The sequence below is a fragment of the Strongylocentrotus purpuratus genome, unplaced genomic scaffold (genome assembly GCF_000002235.5).
Source record: "Strongylocentrotus purpuratus isolate Spur 01 unplaced genomic scaffold, Spur_5.0 spur5_scaffold_14, whole genome shotgun sequence".
NCBI classification, from domain to species: domain Eukaryota; kingdom Metazoa; phylum Echinodermata; class Echinoidea; order Camarodonta; family Strongylocentrotidae; genus Strongylocentrotus; species Strongylocentrotus purpuratus.
Genome location: NW_022145599.1, coordinates 32,104,542 through 32,127,209, shown reverse-complemented (window position 1 = coordinate 32,127,209; position 22,668 = coordinate 32,104,542). Strand labels below are relative to the sequence as shown.

The window sequence follows — 22,668 nt, the reverse complement described above, 5'->3', positions numbered from 1 at the left end:
ATGGCATATGCATATGCATGATTTATTGAATAAAGAACAGATATATATTTTTTGTGTTTATTATAAGTTGTGGTTGGTAATTTTAATTCAGACAATGGTGCGCTTAGAAACACCCGTATTAAGCGCCTGATAAATGTTATGTATTATTATTATACTACACAATGCGAGATATCACATTATGTTCAGATTTTATTAGAAATAGCAATATAATCAAATACACATGTAAACGATTATGACGATTTTCATTAGGATGGTTGTAATAATGGTTTGAAAGTTCTCGTATGATATCACAGTTTCGATGTCTAGAGTTTAGACATCTTCCTCAGACGCGAATTAGCAGACTGAAGTAAGCTGCCAATTTTGCTATCGCAAGTGGTTGTTGTTTTGGCGATTACTGCATATCATCATTATAATGATATCAGCTGTCTGACATAAACGATGTAAAGATGTAAGCTAGCTTCAGCCTGCCTGTTCGCATCTGAGAAAGATGTCGGAACTCTGGACATCAAAACTGTTACAGGTTAGTTTTCCTCTTGGATGTAATACCACAACTTTCAAACTACATGTAGGCCTAGACAAAGTCTGCCTGATTTAATTTCGGGGAATGTTCATATCACTAGTGAATGAGAGTTAATGAGCAACCCACTAAGAATCAAGCAATTCTGCTTCTATTACTTTCTTTTATCATAATTGTAATTTATTAAAATAGTATAATTGTAATTTATTAAAAAGGGACATTCATAGCCCGTTTGTAAATTGTTGCCCAGAGGTCGTATTTTGAGATTTATTAGATCTCAGTGACATAAACACCCTTCAGATCTTTCTTAAATAAGCATGAGCACCATTTAAGCAAGAATTAATGATGCCACAAGTAGTAAGAAATGTTAGATTTCACTTTTATCATGCCATTAGAAATGGAGTGAACTTAAGAGATGTTGTCAATAGACAACAGGAAGGTGTTCGTGACTTGTGTTTTGCTGACATTTATTATGAAATATACAACAGAAAAGATTTTGAATGCTGCTGTACATTCGAATATTAAAGTCAGAACCAAAAATGGCTATAGAAATATTTCAAGGCTGTTCAACAAACGTAGTTGAAATTCCATAATATGGAATATCTTACTTTTGGAAGATGGCTGTATTCCTGCAATCATTTAGACGTAGTTTTCCTTGTACGTGTATATCCTACCTAGTGGTGGTATTAGAATACGACGTTCAGATTAAGCCACTGTCACATGCTCATTTATTATCAGGTAAAATAGACATGACTTGTATGCCATATTCAAATTTCTCAATAATGCCCTTGCATATAATTATGACAGATCATGTGCGTAGGGAGGCTCCATTCTCTAAGTGTATTAAGTGTATGTAGACTGCAGGAGTACGTCTTATGAAAGGTTTGTTAGATAGTTTAGAAGAGTAATGTTTTGAGGCATATATTTCAGAATATAGATCCTTGTATTTCAGTGCAGTTAAAAAATAATAATCTGATATGCAATCTATAATGTCTTCCATATTGAAGAACTATCTATATTGACATCACATTGAATTAACAGTACTTTGTTTATCATTTGATAAATTTACAGTTGTCTGTATATTATTGGAGGAATGTGCAGTAATTTGTATATTTTTGTCTTTTAAAACGAATATAAAGTGATAATTGAGAAATGATATCGTTATGTTCTAAAGTTTTGTGTGACTTGTACATGTATTAGAATATACGGATGTAAGTACGAAAATTGAAGAGAGTAAGGTGGTATTATTTTTCTTTGTAAATAGTGTGTTGTTCTGATTGGGAGTAGATGAAATATAAAGAAAAATACATGTAAGACGTGTGAGAATCCGGCTGTGAATCTTACGCAGAACTGCATTCAGCTAATCGTACACCTATTACAGTCTGTAAGACTTGGGACCTGCTTTAAAGATGGCTCAGTGGTAGAGCAGTGGATTTGTACCCGGGAGGTCCCGGGTTCGAAACCAAGCCGATGCACTTGTTTCCTTTGGTAATTATAAGGAATTAATCTTGTCCTTACCTCTCTCTTTATGTCTCACTCTCTCTTTCTCTCTCTCTCTCCACTCCCCTGCCTCCCTTTTGCGGTCTTCACTTACATCACACTAGATTCTTTTGAACCATCACCTATACACCTAATATTGTACTACTACGTGTACTAATTTAATGGTAGACTCACATGTGCTCCTTGGTACTATACTCCTGAATAATTTACAATTGCATACTGTTTACTTGCATTAGTGTATTTTTTATCATGTAAATACTTTTGTAAAACAAACTGTACAATATTCAGTCCGTGGGCTGCGATTTGCTGCGATGAATATTTTTGAATAAATAAACCATTATTAAAATCTTGGTAAACCAGTCAATTTCAACGTAGTGAAGTGCCGATACAGAGGCGGTGTCACAGGCGATAATTTCGTTTAAGTTCAATTCTCCGGATATGTAATATACACACAAACGAAACCATTTTTAATTAGCATAAAAATATATGACGCTTTTCAAAATAAAACGATCAATTCACCTTTTTTTTTCTTTCATTCTCTCAATCGTGTTTTTTCATCTTCAGAAATACAACAAAATGAGCAGAAAGAAAATCTGAGTGAGTCTTTGAAAAGTCTATGCGCAGAGATTTTCGCCCGTGTACATGTATGTGACAGGCGGATAAGACTTTGACACAGGTGTAATTTTCAGCATATTTCCACATTTGAGGAAAAATTCCTAGCTGAAAAGCTGAATTTAGCATGTTTCCCAATGGTGTGCTTAATTAACTCGACAGCAAACTCACGAATAATACGAATTGGTAAATCATAGGAGAACTTGTTTTTTGGTAGCTTGAGTTTACATAATAATTTATATATTTCATATAAAGCTTAAACCATATACGACACTTTTCAATAAGACAGCATTTTCTCTCAATTTTGTTTGTTCTTCTTATACGTTGTAATTAAACCCTGTATCCGGAAGTCATTTATCCTTTTCTCATTTTCTGGTCTGCAGGCTATGAAGAGAACGCGTCCACAACGAGAAGTCGCAATTATCGACGATGAATTGTGAAGGACGATAACGTGCCGAAAAACTTTTGGCCATTAACAAGGGTCGTTGAGATCGTTCCTTCCGTTGGCGGAATTGTTCGCAAGGTGAAGCTAGCTAGCAGTTAGCAAGGCCAGGATCGGTGACAGCGTCTTTACGAAACAACGATAATGGAGCAATGAAGAGCCAAGTTTGGAAGCTTTGTGAAAGGCTACACAATATTGTAAAGTCAATTAATAAAGCAACTTCCTGTAACAAGCTGCATATCATTTAACCTAGCCATTGTTCGAAGGATGCTACAGTAAAAAATCATTGCTGCCCTGTTCCATGAGAGAAAAACTACAAGTTTGCCATGATGCAACAAGAAATCATAGACTGGCTCTCTGGCATATCGAATTGGTGCCATCTTTCCACATCCAAATCGATTACCACAAGGTGGCGCTATACAATTACATCGAAATTATTTAAATTATTAAAGGTAAAGACCAGTTTTGGAAATGCCCCCCCCCCCCCCTCTCAAAAAATGAAATGGAAGCTCTTATTATACCAATCATGTGAAAGAATATGTTTTGACTTATACGTGATGACTGGATAGGTATAGCGTAGTCCCATTTTTTCTGTGTACAGTGCTTGTAACTTTACGAAGACTGGGCCAAATTTCTTATCATTAATTTTGATGATTCCAGAACCCTGCAGTACACCCCAATACTTATATGCTAGATGATCAACCTTTTCTGATCGATTCCACAACGTTTCTTTCACAATGCAATCGCATGAGCAGAACTGGTCTATAAGTTTAAAGTCGATCGACTTGTTATCGGCTGCGGTTACACTAGGGCCGGGGAAAAGGGCTCGTATATATGCATGGTAGTCAATGCGGTTGAAATCATTAACATCCTTTCTTAGCTTTCTTCATAATTCTGAATGTGAGTTATTTTTCTGTATTTTAATTGCTGAAATTATATAGCCTACTAGTTCTAATTTGTATTTGTGATAATGTCAGTGTCAGTTCCCTCCTTAAAATGGGGTGTTTCCATTTATAACTACACTGTTGGTCATAAAGATGAAATAATTTATTTTTATGGAATGATTTTGACAACGATTTATTCCTAATATATTTACATAATAGTTTACATTCTCAGATGTTATTGAAAAATAATTTGCGAGTGTTTGTTTTGCGTGACTGCTAAAACATGTGTATGATTCTATGTTTATAAAATAGGGGACCTACGTCCTTAAGTCACAACTGACAGTAATGAGGATAAATGTCTTTCAAAAGGCCCTAATATAGCACACCGACACGGTTTTCATCCGGGGGCCTCACAGTTACGAGACCATTGCTTTGCCACTGAATCATGACTATACGCTCCTTTTGTCTCATTTTCGCCAGCACAAACGTAGCTAGTTCGCCGTCTATAGAACGTATATAGCAGACGGCAATCGGCGGATCAGACGACACTTGATATTGATTTTGTATGTGAGATTGCTTTGCTAAATATAAAATACAAGAACCTTTTCCATATCTTTAAACTATCATTGATATCTGATAATGAAACAGTAAAATAAACCTACCAAACTACATAATACAATGAAATACTTGACTGAAAGTAGGGGAGTTTGATGTGGCGCACAATTGCACCCCTCTGTTAATAATCGAATAGTCCATGGTGTTCATGAATATTCATGTTTTTGCTTACCTCGGCAAAATGCTTGCCTTTACTAAATGGAAAAATTACGGTGGGGGTTGGCTGAAATGGACATAATGAACATATCAGAACTGATCTATGATAATTCATGCTTGTTATCCTTCGTGTGTTTGACTTATAACCTTACAATTGAGTGGAAAATTGCGTCCAAAGTTCGACTTGTTGCACATGTGTTATATAGGCAATGGCGAGCTGGCGACCTATTTTGGCCAAATCACGGTGGGTAAACTTTCAAAAGTCAATGGGACATGAGGGTTCCAAGAAAGAGCTAGTGATAACGTACGTCGGGTGGATGTGCTTTTCGTTTAATCAAAAAATGAATTTTCAACGATTTTGGGGGGTAAAAATCCATAGGTTAACATGTTTATAGGCTGCTGGACTCTAAAGCAGGGCTCTAACTTAGCCGAGTTTTATTAGCGAGTTATGGCGAGGTGTGATGAGTTGCCTCAAAGAGGCACTCGCAATAACTCGCGAACAATTCGGTATGGCTTAGCGTAACTCTTTACAACATTCCACGACTCTCCACGAAGTCGCGAGCAGTTCCAAAATTTTGAACATGTTCACAAATTTTCCCCGATTCGTTGTAATTCGAGGTGAACTCGCCTACACTCGTAATATACACGTATTACTTGTAACAAGCTCGCGCTGCACTCTTCATAAGGTGACGAGTTGCTACGAGTATATTACGAGTGTTAAGCAAGCTTACCTCGAGCTACAACGAATCAGCGAAAATTTTGAACATGTTCAAAATTTTCACTGATTCGTTGTTACTCGAGGCGAATTCGTTGTTACTCGAGGTGAACTGGCTTACACTCGTAAGATACTCGCATTACTCGTAACAAGCTTGCGCTGCACTCTTCATAAGGTGGCTAATTGCTACGAGTGCAGCGCGAGCTTGTTACGACTAATGCGAGAATATTACGATTGTAGGCGAGTTCACCTCGAATTAAAACGAATCGGGGAAAATGTGTGAACATGTTCAAAATTTGGAACTGCTCGCGACTTCGAGGAGAGTCTTGGAATGTGTTACGCTTAGCCATACCAAATTGTTCGCGCGTTATTGCGAGTGCCTCTTTGAGGCAACTCACCACAACTCGCCATAACTCGCTTATACAACTCGGCTAAGTGGGAGCCCTGCTTAACGATAGGGGGCGTTGTCAAATGAGACTAAACGGAGCTATATGAACGAAAATGCAAGACATTATCAACAATTCATTGCATCTATAAAAATCGTCTTACGGCTCACATTTGTATAAAATATAACAATACATTAACATATCATAGCCAAACAACTACAAATAATATAAATAACATAACATTGTATTATAATTTAACCACTCTGTTGAGAGCTAAGGGAATTATTGGATTATTTGTACTCTCCTGGCTCCCAACAGACAATACAAACTTAAATATATTCTAAAAAATGTACATGACAACAATCAAATAAAACAAGTAACAGCCAAGATCTAAAATCAATTATTCATCAATTGTTAAAAAATTCAGATAAAAACTGTTTATTTCTGGTAGCAGACATAACTAAACGTACATCATACTGGAGTGCATAGATGAGAGACAAGAGAGAGAACAAAAGAGAGAAAGGGAGAAAGGGAAAGGGAAATAGAAAGAGAGAGAGTGTGTGTGGTGTGTGTGTTGAAGAGAGGAATAGTTCAGTGTGAGAGGATGCATATACAATTTAATTCAAAACATTGCTTTGTAATAAATAATTTGTCATTTATATTGCACCTGTGCTTAGTACTGTTACATATAATGAAACACTGCTATTTATGCCAAGAAATACAAATACAACTGTATGCTAGTACATGCACATATAGATGGAAGATACACTGTACAGATGAAAGAAGACAATTTATGTCAGATAGAAGAGGCGAGAAGAGAGACAAGCAAGAAAGAAAGAGAAAGAAAGAAAAGTGGAGAAAAGGAAAGCGATGAAAGAGAGGAAAAGGAGGAAAAGTGCAGTGTGAGTATTGAAAATATTGTTGAATTGAATTGAATTGATGGGTCAACATGTCACGCTCAAACTACCAACTACTCAACCATAACAGCAGGGAGGACCCCATCCCCCTTCTTTAAAACCCCTATGAATAGATTTTAACAGAAGATTATATAAGTCGATCGACTGCGGTTACACTAGAGGGAAAGGGGTTCGTTTTTTGTGTGTATGGTAGTCAATATGGTTATTATCCACCAACATCATTCTATTGCTTCGTGATTCTGAAGGTGAGTAAGCTTTCTGTACTTTAATTGCTGAAATTAAATAGCCTTCTAGTTCTGATCTGTATTTTTACTATTAATATCTATTTTTATTCAGCCTTGGATGAGCCTCATTCTGCGTGTCCCTGTACTTAAAAACGAGAAAACATACAGTCGATCGTTTCATCTCAGTTAAATTAAGTAATATGATCTCCAAAACTTCATTGTACACATAAATGAAGGTCGCCATTAAACTGCACTTACAATCCAGACCTTCAAAATTGCACTTAAGATCTACCTTTATATTATTTAATTATTTTCATGCTTTGTTATTCATAATTTTTAATTGGAATTGTATATGCCTATAACTTGTAGTTTATATTTACATTTGGGGGGGAAATGGGAATACTACGTGGATTAACATTTCTTGAAGAGGGCCGGGAAGGTATTGTAGGACACGTGCTTATGCGACAGTTGCTCCGCTGTATTAAAATGCATTCCACTAATCGTGCCAACAGAGTTCCAACTTCGACCCCCAAAACAAAAAAAATCTCTCCCTTGAGCTTAAACTGACAAATAATCACATTGCATTTTCCACCGTAAGTCAATAAAAGTGATAATAGCGATGGTGATAATGTCAATAATAAATCATGATATTAATACAAATGATAACCATCATCGTCATCATCATCGTTGTCTTGGGTCATTTAATACATGGTCGTCATGACAACCAGTAACATACTCTTGATATTATTAACAACGTTGACGATGAGGACGATGATGATATGACAACGACGACGATGATGACGATGATGGCCGGTGATAATTGCTAACAATAATATTTACTTTTATTGTTATACTAGTTATCATCAACCATCTTATCTGGACGGTAACTACTCGCTTGCTGAAAGAGACCATGAAGGCTGTGGTGATTGTTGAAAGGAGCGCCGCTCTTCTTCTTGCTTGCATTGAAAATCTGGTCCATGGGGGTGTCATCTTTGGCTGGCCCTCACTCGTGTTCATTCTTATACAGCTTGGCTATTTCAGTGACCTGTGCAACAACACCAGCGAAAACCGTACTCTCTCGCCTCTGAACGTAAGTGTTTGCTTATCCCCAAGACTATCACTGTGTATGTCGGGCAAGTCAAAGATATAATGTTTTCATTTTGGTCGCTCATACGTTATAGTAGACCAGCGAAAGGGCTCTAGAAAAATATTGTATGTCATTTTCGGGGGTAATACATGGCATCCATGCTACAAACCCTTGCAAAAATAAAAAGGAATCCGAAAGGGGTGCATGCCACGCGCTTTTTTAAGATACTAAATATCAAGTTTTGCATTTCAATGTGAAGAAAAAAATGTCAAAACTTACAGGTACCAGTAGATGGAGATTTTTTTCGAGAGAGGAAAAATAGATCAAAATTTGTCAAAATTGGTTGAGTTTTTTTTATATATAGATGCATTTTCGTTAACAAATGACACCCACTGGCAGTGCTTGTATTGAATAATGTATCTTTTTTTTCACAATTGGTATTACGCATTAGCTTTAGGCGAGCTGTACTAGATAAATGTTAGATTGAATACAAACCAAATTCCACTCACTTTTTGTCAGGCGTATTTCACTGACTTGTTAAACACAAACGCAAATTATTTAAAACGCAGCTTCATTGCACATTCATTAAACTCCTACATTGTATCACAAAATATTCCTTAAAAACGAAACCGTCTCTGCCAAATTTGTCAATCTTTGTATAATTTTTCATGAGAAAAGATTCTCTTTTGCTGGTAGCAGTGAGTTTCACACCACATGATTGGAACTATATCAGTTTCAAGTTTTATTTCTGCATTTTCCATAAACAATAACAAAAATAACAATGAATACATTTTAACAATATAATGATAAGTAATACAAGTAGTAATTCACAAATAAATAAATATAAATAATCAATAGTACAATTAATCGTATTTGAAAAGAAAGAAAAGGGGGAGAATGCAGAAGACCGATATCGTAAGCAGAGCTTGAAATGATACCGGCCTTACAAAAGGAGGAGAGGAGACAGGAAGAAAGAGCGGGTGAAGAGAGTGCTGTGCAAAGTGAAGAGTGCACTGCGCGAGCTACTCAATCTATCAAATAATTTCCTTTTTATATACAAATAAACAATGAATATTTATATTAAAACAAACTACATGTAGTATATTATGACCAGAATCTAATTTTCATACCTTATCAATAAATATTCTTTCATCTTCACTTTAAAGGAAACAAGTGTTGTACATAATTTTAATGTTATATAACTAGTATAACATATGCTAGTTCCTTTGGTGGTCCACCGTGGATTCGGTTTAAGGCTGCTTATATTAGTTAGGTACACAGCCGGCTCCAACAGGGAAATTGTGTGAACCTATTTATTAATGTGGATTAACGTTTAAGGGACCAACAATGTTTATATGCATTTCAGACATTATATTGGCTGAAAATGTTCATTTGGTGTGTAAAAAACCCATTACGAACAATACAGTGAAAATGATATTAATATATTGACTGCTATGAGAAAGTCTGTATAGAAACAGCTATGTGTCCAATATTAAAGCATTCCATATATCTTTTATATACCGAATTCGCACAAAGAAACTTCTTACACGTTAACCAATGGGAATTTCAGCAAAATTTAACAAAGCCTCCCGTTACCCGGGGCAACGGGCATCTTTTTCATTAAATATTAACCATGAGGCGGGCATGGCTAAAATCACGACTCCAATTTTGATCAATGAGATGACTAGATTTATTCAACATACTAAAGAGAGATATAGGTTCAGACACACAAAAGACCACAAGGTCCTAAATAGGGCCCAAAGAATCAGCAATTCTAGACAGTCAATAGAATTTCTTTAACCTATTTTGTTGGGTAAAAGCATCACAGCAAAACTCTGTTTCGGTATAAAAAAAAAAATACACTGATACATTATGGATATGACGCTGTGATAGCCAAATAGGTCTCGCGTAGTCTAAATCTGATGTTAAGGGCCCAAATGCAACATAGGTAATTAAAGAACATCAAACTAAGTAAGTTAGATATAATTGTTTTCTTTTTACATACATGTATTATTCTAAACACTGTACTTGATAATGCAACCAATGTTAAATCTTTATAGGGCCAGCTCAAAGGGCCTCGGGAGCCCTGTAGCTATTCATTGGAACCCAATAAGTAATGCGTGAAAATCGAGTATTGTATTGACTAGAATATTAAAACACATGCTATATTAGATGTGTTTGTTCGTTTTATTTATTCAACCACGGTTAACATCTGCTATCAGCCACGAAGTTGTTTTTCAGCAAGTCCGTAAAAAAACATTCACACAATATACATGTACATAAACAAAACAAATATAAATTCATAACACAAATTAAAATAACAAGAATAAAAATGTGGAAATAACTTAATAAAAAGAATACAAATTTGTAAAAAAATAATAATAATAATAACAAGAAAACAAATCTGTAAATAACTTTTAATAGTAATCACGCTTAGTATTTTTAATATCAGAAATTTGAGGAAAAAATAATAATAATAATATTTAATTTTTATATAGCGCTTAATACAAATGTCTCTAAGCGCTTTACAAATATATACTATTACTAAATACAATTTAGTCAAATCACAAGCTCCTTATCATAAAACAAATCATCAAAGGTAGATTGAGTGAGAGAGCGAGGGAGAGAGGGAAAGAGAGAGAGAGAAGAAGATGAGAAGATAGAATGAGAGAGAGAGAGAGAGAGAGAGGGGGAGATGAGAAGATAGAATGAGAGAGAGAGAGAGAGAGAGAGGGGGGAGATGAGAAGATAGAATGAGAGAGAGAGAGAGAGAGAGAGAGAGAGAGGAAGATGAGAAGATAGAATGAGAGAGAGAGAGGGAAAGAGAGAGAGAGGGGGAGATGAGAAGATAGAATGAGAGAGAGAGAGAGAGGGGGAGATGAGAAGATAGAATGAGAGAGAGAGAGAGAGAGAGAGGAAGATGAGAAGATAGAATGAGAGAGAGAGAGTGAAAGAGAGAGAGAGAGGAAGATGAGAAGATAGAATGAGAGAGAGAGAGAGAGAGAGGAAGATGAGAAGATAGAATGAGAGAGAGAGAGAGGGGGAGAGAGACAGAGACTAAGATAGTCGATAACAATTATAACGTAGGGGGGAATACCATCGATCGCCTTTATAAAGTTTGAAAGCCGAGTTTCTTTTCTGGTGAATTGGGGTAGGTGATTAAATAGCCGAGATGCTATATAAAGAGTACTGTTTCTTAGAAAATTACTTTTAATCTATTGTAAAGTTCATGTCTGCTGAAGCGAGAATCCACCCAAAGTACTATTCTTAATGCCCTGTTTTGTAATATCTGAAACTTCTTTACGTGCCCAGAGTTGGGTTTCATCAAAATCCTACTACAATAATCAAAACGAGATCGAATCACCGTACTACATAACAGTAGAGCAGTCCGGTGATCGATAAATGGTCTAACTCTTCGCAAGACAAAAAAATTTCCGTGGTATTGTTGATTTCGCCCTTTCAAACTGTGTGTCCATGGAAAATCTGTATCAAGTTTAACACCGATATATTTACATTGATCGACTCTCTTTAGGGGCCAATTATCAATACAAACATTAATGTTCTCAACAATTTTACGTTTACGTTTTGTTCCTATGACCATAAACTTACATTTCATTGCATTAAATTTATTATGCAGTAACCAATCATGAATCTTAATTAATTATACACTGAAGACTATTTGGATCTCTAGATGCATAGTAAACAAATATACCATGCACTGAGAGGCTCTAGTTGAAATTATGGATTGAGGTGACAGGAATAGCACTAATTTCTGTGGGGCGTAGCCCCGAAGAAAATAGTGCCATTTCTGTCACCGAGGAATCCATAATTTTAACTAGTGGCTCGAAATAGTGCATGATGTATTTGTTTTATATTTTTCAAACCAACCTTCATAAAAATAATAATAATAATAATAATAATTATGTTATCTGTTACTGAAGTAGTGTAGAGTGCAGTGAGAGCAGCGCAAACGACAGTACCGCACTCGCACATTGATCTTGATTGATCGCATATATATGACGTCATCCATGGTATAGTGCCATGGTAAAGTGCACTATACCATGGATGACGTCAAGGTTACATCATAGCAATGTTACGTTTGGTCACATGATGCTATGTTGACCAATCACAGAACAGGATTTCATTGATCAAAAATATAATATAAACATGTGTCGTCAGCAAACATTGATACAGTGCGACGCTGGACAACAGGTGGTAAATCATTCATGTATAATATGAATAACAGTGGCCCCGATATACTTCCCTGTGCTACGCCACAAAATACTTGGTTTGCTTCTAACCCGTTACCGTTAATAATAGTATTGTGTTTTCTCAAAGAAAAATAATCTCGGAACCAACGTAAAGATTGAATCCATTGATGATAGGTGTGGATAACATATTATACACTTTCAATCACAATGCTTAAGGTCCATTTTCTTGATTAAATCGTAAATCATATGTGCCCACTGAATGACGCATCGTCTTGCTTGAATAATGTTGGTAAAAATTAACAATAGTGCTTGTTTATTTGATCTAATAATAAGGAAGTATGTATAAATTACATAATTTGGTAATTCCAGCTTTCGAGGGGACATTTTGAATGCTATATGCACAGTTGGAAACACATCTTTGGTGCATGTGAAAGAATTTGCATAACAGCCCCACACATTGCTTTATCATTTATGTGTGCTCCAAATGATACAAACCTGGACGAACATGCCTAAAACCTTGGTAGGCACTTACGAAGTAACTACATAGGCTTACAGCAGTATGAAGTCGGTGGATACCCGGGCATAGTGAAATATATTTCTAGGTTTTTTTTTTCCTCGATAAGCCCGTCAAAAAAATGTTGGACATTGTGATGGTGATGGATGGTGTAGGAGCACGTGGTATATAGTTTATTATCAACGAATATCATCAATGGGTTCAACACATCATAAAATATATATGTTTTATTATAGTTTTGATTAATGAAATTCTGTTCAGTGATTGGTCAACATAGCATCGTGTGACCAAACATAACATTGCTATGATGTTACAGATAAGAAAAATGTGCTAAGCCGTGACATCATCCATGGTATAGTGCACTATACCATTGATGACGTCATATATATTTTCTTCCAAGGCACTCCTATGCATCCATTCAGCGAGCGTACGGGATTTCAAATGACATGCACAGTAAACAGAAGAAGGAGCTGCGGAAGAGGAAGTTTAAGCGCGAATGAGAAAATGAGCTAGGATCGACTGCCGCAAATGTTATTTGAACACATGTCAAAGAAAAGCAACTGTATTTTATTTCTAAAATTAATTTGTATTGTTTGGAATCAAGTTTTTTTAAAAACTATATTGCGAGAAAACAAAATGTAATAACCAGGGGTGATAGTGAGCACTAAAAAAAAAATAGGTTTTTTGTTTTCCCCTCAACCACGCCCCCCTTGAGTAAAAAAAAAAAAAGAGGATTCGCGGGGAAAAAATGGCATCTAACAACATTCCCCCCTTTCGAGTAAGAAAATTGGGGGGAAAAATAGAGCAAAAAAGGGAAGAACAGAGAAAATAAGGGAGGAATCGGGAAAATCAGGATAAAATAGGGAAGGGAAAAAAAATCTGGTAAAAAAAAAAAAAAAAAAAAAAAAAAAAAAAAAAAATTGACGGTGACAGCTCAGAGAGAGCATCATATAACCAGACATGTCACGAGCAGGACAGCCGCCTGCAGCTTGTCTACTCCTTGGCAGTGGCTTCACAGACCATCTCTATGTTCCCGATGGGCTTCTTCTTTGATCGTTTTGGGACTAGAATGTCTAGGCATCTGCTCAGGTAAGAGTCTTAAAGATAAAGTTGAGTTCTGGTCATTGAGTTCTGATTGCATTGTGAAAGAAAAGGTGTGGAATGGATCAGAAAAAAAGTTGATCACGTAGCATGTAAGTATTGGTGTGTACTGCAAAGTTCCGGAGTCATCAAAATCATAATAAATTTGGCCCAGTCTTGGTAAAGTAACAAGCACTGTACACAGCAAGATGCATACGGGACTACACAAATGGTGTCGGGGCTAACACCCTTGATTTTCTAATCTTTCTATTCTCATTACTCAGCCAGTATACTTTTTCTACCTAAATTGTTTGGCGAATGACATGTATTTGTAATCTTGAACATTCAGTGTAAGTTTCGTTTGATTTTGTGAGAATTCTTTTTTTTCAAAACCAAAAACTCACCACTATCTTTAACATTCTCTCATTTTTCATATATCAAGTTTAAAGATTTGTTTCAATACGTTATGTTTTAAATATAGGAAGCCAAAAAACAGGAACCTTTCAGCTAACAAGCACCTTCATTCATAAATGGATAATGCAAATGTGTAAGACTTCACATCGGAAAGCATGTATACTTATTTTTTTATTGCATTTCCCCCCTGTTGATTATCTTTAGCCTCCTGTTACTGATCGGCTATTTAATGATGGGATTCAGCTCTCCTCTTACCCCCTTACTCCTGTTCCCGGGGACCATTATCTTTACTGTGGCAGGCTCCTTACTCCTCTTCTCATCAGTGCAGGTCAGTTTATCGATTACGTTATCAATGTGACATATTTGGTTTGAATTTTCCCCTTTACCTCGTTTTCTCATTTTTGTTATCTGTCTTTTTTAATATTCATTTTCTGCTTTACATTGCTCCTTCTCTTCCTCTTCTTTTTCTTCGTATTCTTCATCACCATCTACTTATTCTTTATCGTCATCAACATCATCATCCATCATCATCATCTTAATCATTTGTATCACCAACGTCATCATCATCATCATCATCATCATCATCATCATTATCATCATCGTCGGCAACATTTTCATCATTCTAAGACATCTAAGATACAAATCGTATGCTCGATCTTGTAATTGAAAAACAAGTCAGAATTGTTTTTTTTTTAACCAGCGGACATGAATCTGCCGTCTATTTCTTGCCGAGCAGCGACTCTACCTCCAAGCCATCACTGGTCTATGGCACAGTCACGATGAACTGGAAACAAATACCTCAGCTCTCCGGACTCATTCTGACGTATCAATACTCAATAGTCCGCCATAAAGACAATGGCTTTGAATTTCAAGAATGTTATCATCATTCATCATCAGCATCATCATTATTTACATCTTGAGCATGATTATTTTAATCAAATTTCTGGTTATTTACTTATTCTTGTCAATTTTCAGAATTATATAATTTGGCTACATGATTAATTTTGCTTTTGCCCAAAGAATTTCAAGAATATAAAAATACAAAATGTAACCTTTCGCATTTGCTATCGACTGCATCGGCTAATAAATCATTCTGTTTAGAATATATGGATTACACGCAGATTTTTGTAATTACGATGTATGGTGTTTTTTCTTATTTCTAAATACAGATTGGTAATGTTTTCCAAGGAAGGAAATCTACTGTCATTTCATTGATTAATGGCGTGTATAGTTCATCAACGATTGTCTTTTTAATAGCTAAGGTAAGAAACAATTTTCAAAGAAATTCTAATTCGCATTGGCGTAGAATGGGTTAGGCCGGTTAGGAGGGAGCATGAGCAGGGCCGTAGCCAGAGTTTGATGTTTGGGGGGGGGGGGGGGGGGGGGCACATACATGTAATTGATCGAAGTCCTGGGGAGGGGTCTAAAAAAGTTCAACCGATCTGGACATGTTTTGGGGGCACGTGCCCCCCCCCCCCCCATCCCCCGTGTCCCCCTCCCCCGTGGCTACTGGCCTGGGCACGAGTATCTTTGGGTGACATCGGTTTTCTCAGGTAAGAGAATGCGAGATAACAAAACCGTCGAGTAAGGGGTGTACGGGAGGGGTCGTACCATCTTTTTTCTTCGTTGTCTTCTTCTCTTTCTTCCTCTCTCTCTCTCTCTCTCCCTCTCTTTTTCTCTCTCTCTTTCCCTCTCCCTCCCTCTTTCTTCTTTTGTTATCTTTCTTTCTTAATTCAAAATCCAATTGCAATTCGAACTTGAGTTGATTTCTTGAAAGCCTTTACGATCGCCTTCTCAATTCAAATCGCACTCCAGGCAGCTTATGAAGCAGGGTTGTCCCTTCGAATCTTCTTCTCGATTATGGCTGGATCCGTGATCCTCCTCAGCATTAACACCTTCATCATCCTGCCCGTCAAACGCATCCCCTGGCCCTACCCCGACCACCATCGACTGGTAACCTGCTGCACTACAAAGACCGATCAAGACCAGAAGGGTGTTGCTGGACTCCGCAATGAAGCATACGTTAAGGATCCCGCCGATGCTATGGGGTGTTCAGAAGAACCACACGGGGACGGAGTAGGGTTGGACTCGGTTACTGGTAGGTATGGATGTTTTGTTTCCCTGTCTCTCCCTCTTTTACGTTTCTCCCTTCCTTTCCTTCTCGGTGATGTTCTTGCATGGTCTTCTTCTTAGGCCTGTTGTTGTCGTTGTTTATCTTCTTCTGATAAATTTATATTTCCAGACCTCTTTTTTTTATAAAATCTGTTTTATTTGTTTGTTTATTTTGTTTTATCTCTTTCTTTGTCTTTGAAAATAGAATACGTTAATCCACCATCATAACATTAGCATTGGAATATTTGTCTTATCAACTCAGATACCAACGGAGAAGAACCGGCGAATCTAAAAGAAGCCCAGATAAAGTCCAATGATGGCTGTTTCGAGGACGAGAAGAGAAGGAAATATCCGACATTTCGCTCATGTATATTATCGCCGCCATTTTGGATGATACTGTTATGGCTAGCGATCCTGCAGCTTCAGCTCAACTTCATATTCGGTGCAATCTACTTTTTCCTCAGCAGGCTAGCCAATAACGACGGACGACTAGGTAATAATGTCGACGAGGAGTCTCTCTTTCTATTTCAATGATATTTCATGGATACTTTTCAGTGCACAAAACATATTCCATTGAAGCATACCACCAAATATATTTGCCGCCGCATGCAATATAATAATAATAATAATAATAATAATCTTTTAAAGTCCACTCCTAATTTTATTAAGTTAAACCGAAAATGGAAATTCTTTTTGCCCAATCGATCGTGAGCCCGGCAGCGAATTTTTTTTTCCCAAACAGGTTTACCTATGAGAGTAAAATCCTGCCTCCTGATTGGTTCAGAGGTATACGCATCATGAATATTCATGAGCTGAGCTGAAAGGTACTAGTAGTATTACGCATGCGCGTGACACAAGGCGAAGCTGCTCATGCAGCTCATCGAAATCCAAGTTTGAGTACGTTGATGCAGCGCAGCTATAGTACGTAGGCTATACACTGCATGCATGGAAAAGCTTGTCTTTGACATGTGTAGAGCCTGTATATATTACTTTATGTCCTTTGTTTTCTTTGGCCAGGTTCATCTGTCACAAAGGAACCAGAACCACTGATATGTTTGTTTGTTTTGTTTTATTTCCACTTTTTCATATCAATACAAAGAAACATACAAATAAATATAATGAATAACATGTAAGTTTGACAAAATTTGTTTCTAGTTAAAATAAAAGTCTCATACAAAAGGAAAAAGCAGCAGACCACATGTCGTAAGCGTAAATGCTTGAACATGACCGTGGCCTCTGCCGAGTTAACAAAATAAAAGAACAACCCATGCAACTGCATTGTATTCAATGTTAAATAAGATATAAGTGAAGTGATTAAAAGAGAGCATGGCTGAATTAATTTTGAGTGAAAATAACAAAACAAATTTAGTGAAATATTTCGTGTTGAGAAGTGCATTTGTGCAAGGTGCAAAAATTAGCTTGGTGGAACAAAAAAGAGACTAATACCGTGATATTAATTGTGTGTTGGTTTCAGTTACGGGTGATAATATTAAATGTTTGTCAAGATATCATGCTCAGAGCAACACAGTGGCTTTGACCCACATCCAACTCATGTCGGACCATCCTGATAAGATAATTCATACCCCTTGTGTGTGTCTATTGTGTATTCTTGACAGCTAGTGTGTGCATTTGTTGCTTATGTGTTTGTAAATACATGAGGGTGGGTCTGTGTTTATAGAGAGAGAGAGAGAGAAAGATAGTGTTTGTGTGTATAGCCTATGTGTGAAATTGGAATATTAGTGTGTGTACTGTAAGTGAACTCTTTGAGAAAAAAAAATCCGCAGTGTAAAACTATATAAACCAAGCACCAGAATAACCAGAAATGTTCACAAACAAACAGACCCCCCCCCCTTCCCCCAATAAAAATCCCCTCGCACCACAGCTAGCTCACATACATTTTGTACACCTAAATGGCCAGCAAAACTGAAGTCCACGCGCATGCGTAATACATATACTAGGTACTGCAGCTCAGTCACAGTGCTGTGAACTCAGCTCGTGAATATTCATGACGCGTATACCTCTGAACCAATCAGGAGGCAGGATTTTACTCTCATAGGTAAACCTGTTTGGGAAAAAAAAATTCGCAGCCCGGCAGCCACTGAGCAGCGCCAGATCGACGTTGCTCTATCCCTTATTGTTGAACGCCAAACAAGGTATGACGTCATTGACAGCTGATTGGCAAGTTCGGTAGTGACGTCAAGCGAGCTACGACGGTTTATGCTGCAACGCGCGCGCAGCAGATTAAGCGAGTGAAAATGAGACAATCGGAGTTTGAAACGTAGCCATGATCAAGCGTGGCCATTCAAGCATACATCGATTGATATCTCTGATTTTTCACCAAAAATTTACATGAGAACCACAGAAAATCCCCCTCCTTCGAAAATTTGTTCAAAATTTGCGATTCAGAAATTACAAGGAGTTGCTCAGGGAGTCAGGAGGAGTTTAATTTTTGTTTTGTTTTTGTTTTATTAGTGAGCCGGTACACCGATGCATTCGCGATCATCCAGGCTTTGGTGTTCTTCGGGGGGCCTCTCGCTGGTCTTCTTATGGATAGGAACAAGCTCCAGACACCATGCTCTATCGCCAGTGAGTTTATAGCACGATTGGGAAATCGCCTAAAGCAAGTTCAGTAGTCCTATCCATCACGAATCATGAATCCATCATGAATATTACAATGACGTGTCACTAAATCCGAACACGATTTGTAAATACATAATGCAATAGAGTATTGTTCTTGTTGACTTTTATCGATGGTGTTGTATGCATGTTTTCGCATTTCGCGTTATCTTTTTCTCCCCACCTCAACAAAAGTAATTGAACATGGAGTTATACATAACATTGGTAACAAATTTTGTATCGTATTTTGACAATTCTAACTTAGCATTTTGTTTTCTATTGTTTTGTTTTCGAGATGATTGCGTTGTTTTAACATTTAGCATATTAATCAACTACACTACGGTGAGAAGACAATTTCTGAATACGTAACCATGACAAAAAAGAGAAAGATACAATTCATTATGAAATTAAATTGATTATAACCCTTATCTGCACAGAAATTATAAATATCCAATCGGATCCACCGCAAGAGATATTTTATAATATATATACATGTATTTGACCGTCTCTTTGAAATCCAGAGAAACCGAATGTTCGGGGTCAGTTTGCCGATTTGCGAGATAGCTGTCTCCCTCTAGCGGTCACAAGTCTCTCGGCAGTCGGTTACTCGGTATGTCTCTTGATACCAAGTCTTCCTCTTCAGTATCTCACTTTTGTCTTCATCCTTATCGTGAGAACTTTTCTCTTTGGGACCGCGCCGGCGGTGACCACCATCATGTAAGTTATCAAAATTATACTGTAGACCACAAATTTTGAACTTGATTCAGGGCATATTTTGTTTTCCTGTTTTGTTAAAACGTTTCGTTTCTAGTGTTGCAGATTTCAAGGATCAACTTGGACTTGTAAATGTTTTTAGCTTTAGTAAAAATATGAACAGAAAATCAAATAAATTATAGCTCAAAGAAAAACAAATTAGGGAGTCATCTGATGAAGTAGTAGTACAGCTCTAAGACTCGTATATTAAATAATTAACTATGATAGCGACTGAAGATTTGAATTATTTACATGTGAGAAATTACATACATAAATATTTATTTAATATCAATGTGTATCTGATGATTTCAGATTTCCCATGCAGTACTTCGCCAGTGTGTACGGTGCTATTCGGACTATGAGTGGTTTCGTATCCTTCCTGCAGTACCCGATCTTTATCCTGATCCAGAATTATTTCAATGACGACCCTTTCTGGGTAAACAAAATTTTGTTTATTGCGGGATGCCCATTGTACGCAATGCGTCTTTTCGATTAAGTTAATGTGATGAGTGATAATGTGTTTGTAATTATGATTATATAGTTTACGTTCATTGAATTTAAATTTGAATTTTGGGGTAAACATCATTTATATAGACCTACATGCACATTAAGTTTCACAATACATAAATAGAAGAAGAAAATCAACAAGTTGTATATTTACGCGAGTAATCACAAATGAACAATAGACAATGTAATTTGTATGTACAGTCGTTAATGATATTATTGCAAAGATTATATATTTCAAAAGGCACAAAAGACATTCATCTAAATTGGCATAATTATGCTTACCAAAAGCTCACCTTAATCTGTATCCGGGTGGAAAATTATTAACTCGTTTCAATTAACCATCAACATCAGCATTATAATCTTGTGCGTACATGCAGTGCGCTTAAATATAAATAAGACGACCTATCCATAGAATATTATTTTCATTCTTCTTTTTTTTTTTTTAGGTGATCGTCGCCTTTATCGTAGCCGATTGTGTGACCCTCATACTGCCTATCGCCCTCTACGTCATGTCAAGAGGAAAGTCCCATGCAGCTGCAGGCCGTACGAGTGCCGATCCCGGGTGTGACTTTGCGTTTTACACCCTGGCCTGGACCTTTTCCCAATAAATTTCAAGGAACCGACTGGGAAAAATCTATCCATGACAAGATATTGCGCGCGCACGTAGCTCTTCTGCAATGCTCAACGTACGTCCTATATGTCCAGTGTCGCGGTACGCGGTACATGTACTTTTGTATCGAGACGTACGAGTGAGAGAAAAACAACGAATAACAACAGAAGGAAATAGAGAAAAACAATAAATAATTAAAGAACAGAGAGGAAACAAAGAATGTCATAAGCAGAGAGAGAAAACAAAAACTAACTTGAAAGAAAGAGAGAAATTAGAGAAGGAATTAATCAAAGTAAGGAAAGAGAGAAACCAAATAATATTATGGTTTTTGTGGTTTAATTCCGCCTTCTTCAGGGTTTCAATTTTTGACGTGTAGCCTACTTTCATATTCATAACTCCTAAGTTAACTCATGTTCGAACTGTATTAAGTTAGTAAGTTACACCTTAAGTTAGGCCCTCCTGCAGTCCTAGACTACATAACGTTAGATCTAACGTTATGTTTGTTTACATTGTTACTTATGCTTAGCTAGTCCAATTGACATTGCTGTTGTTAATGTTGACTGACAGACAGTACTGACAGTGACAGTGACAATGTGACACTGTGCAGCGACTCACTTAGTCTTACTCTTAGTTTTGCTAACTATATGGATGCCTAACAGTTACAGTTAATCGTACTCATATAACTACAATTCAAAACTGGATTTACAGTATTCATACTCGCAAAGGCGTCTGCATTGCCACTCCGTCATCATCCTCGATGAATTCCATCGTGCAGCAAGCTTCTTAACTTGTTGTTCTGAACTTGAAATCCTATATCTTCTCCCTTAATCTTCAGTATTGCAGCTGCGTACGGTGTGTATAAATGCTGCATCGACGTACGTCTGTGCATGTACGATTCGATTTGGAACTGGCGCGCCCGATCGAGGAGCGTAGACTAGACTCATTCAAGCAGTTTCATTGCTATTTACCGGGAAAATGTCCAGGCCAGGGTGTAAAACGCAAAGTCGCATCCCGGGTCACAAAATTGAAGAATAATATGCCTACTTTGTATCATGGGCAATAAAAGGAGGAATATTTAGTGGGGTTGACTTGTGTTTCTTGAATTTCAAAAGGTTTTTGAGACAATATACGATAACATATTATTTAAAAAGCTATCCTATTATCCGGGGACATGCACTTAAATGGCTCGAAAGCTATCTTAGTGACAGAATGCAGTTTGTGAAATACAAAGATTCATCATCAGAAAGTAGATATATCAAATGTGGTGTACCACAAAGTTCTGTCTTAAGACCAACTCTGTTTTGAATCTATATAAATGACTTGCCAATTGTGACAAATTATTTGAAATTCAGACTATTTGCAGATGATTCTAATATTTTTCATACCTTTCCAAAAGGTGCAGATCAAATAGATGAGTCTGAAATAAATAAAAATTTAAAATCAATACAGAATTGGTGCACTGCAAATAAGTTTACTATCAATGCGTCAAAAAACATTTTTTTTGTTTTTAGTAGCCGTAGAAGAAAGGCGGTGCTTAGAGGGAAATTAAAAGTATCTGAGGCAGAATTATGAGAAGTGGAGGAAATAAATATGTTTTATAATGTACATGTATATCGTCGTAGAACATGTATTTTTATAATTCATGTCATGTATTTATGTTATATTGACATCGTTATTGTTTATTCATACATATCTTTTGTTTCAATGGTGGTGAATGAATTCAATTCAATTCAATTCAATTGATATTATTGTTATCATTGTTATTTTTATTGTAATTTTATAGGTGTGCTGTTAGA

General features: G+C 36.7%; 1 protein-coding gene across 1 annotated transcript; it reads left to right on the top strand.

Moving 5' to 3' along the window:
• The first annotated feature begins 13,712 nt into the window (after positions 1-13,712).
• Positions 13,713-21,810, top strand: LOC105445091 (solute carrier family 43 member 3-like). The gene is made up of 10 exons (XM_030985229.1): positions 13,713-13,869; positions 14,479-14,602; positions 15,444-15,536; positions 16,090-16,372; positions 16,649-16,879; positions 18,859-18,972; positions 19,524-19,719; positions 20,068-20,191; positions 20,709-20,824; positions 21,708-21,810. Exons 1-10 carry the CDS (start codon positions 13,808-13,810, stop codon positions 21,808-21,810), a joined length of 1,446 nt encoding a protein of 481 aa, XP_030841089.1. The 5' UTR covers positions 13,713-13,807.
• The last annotated feature ends 858 nt before the right edge of the window (positions 21,811-22,668 follow it).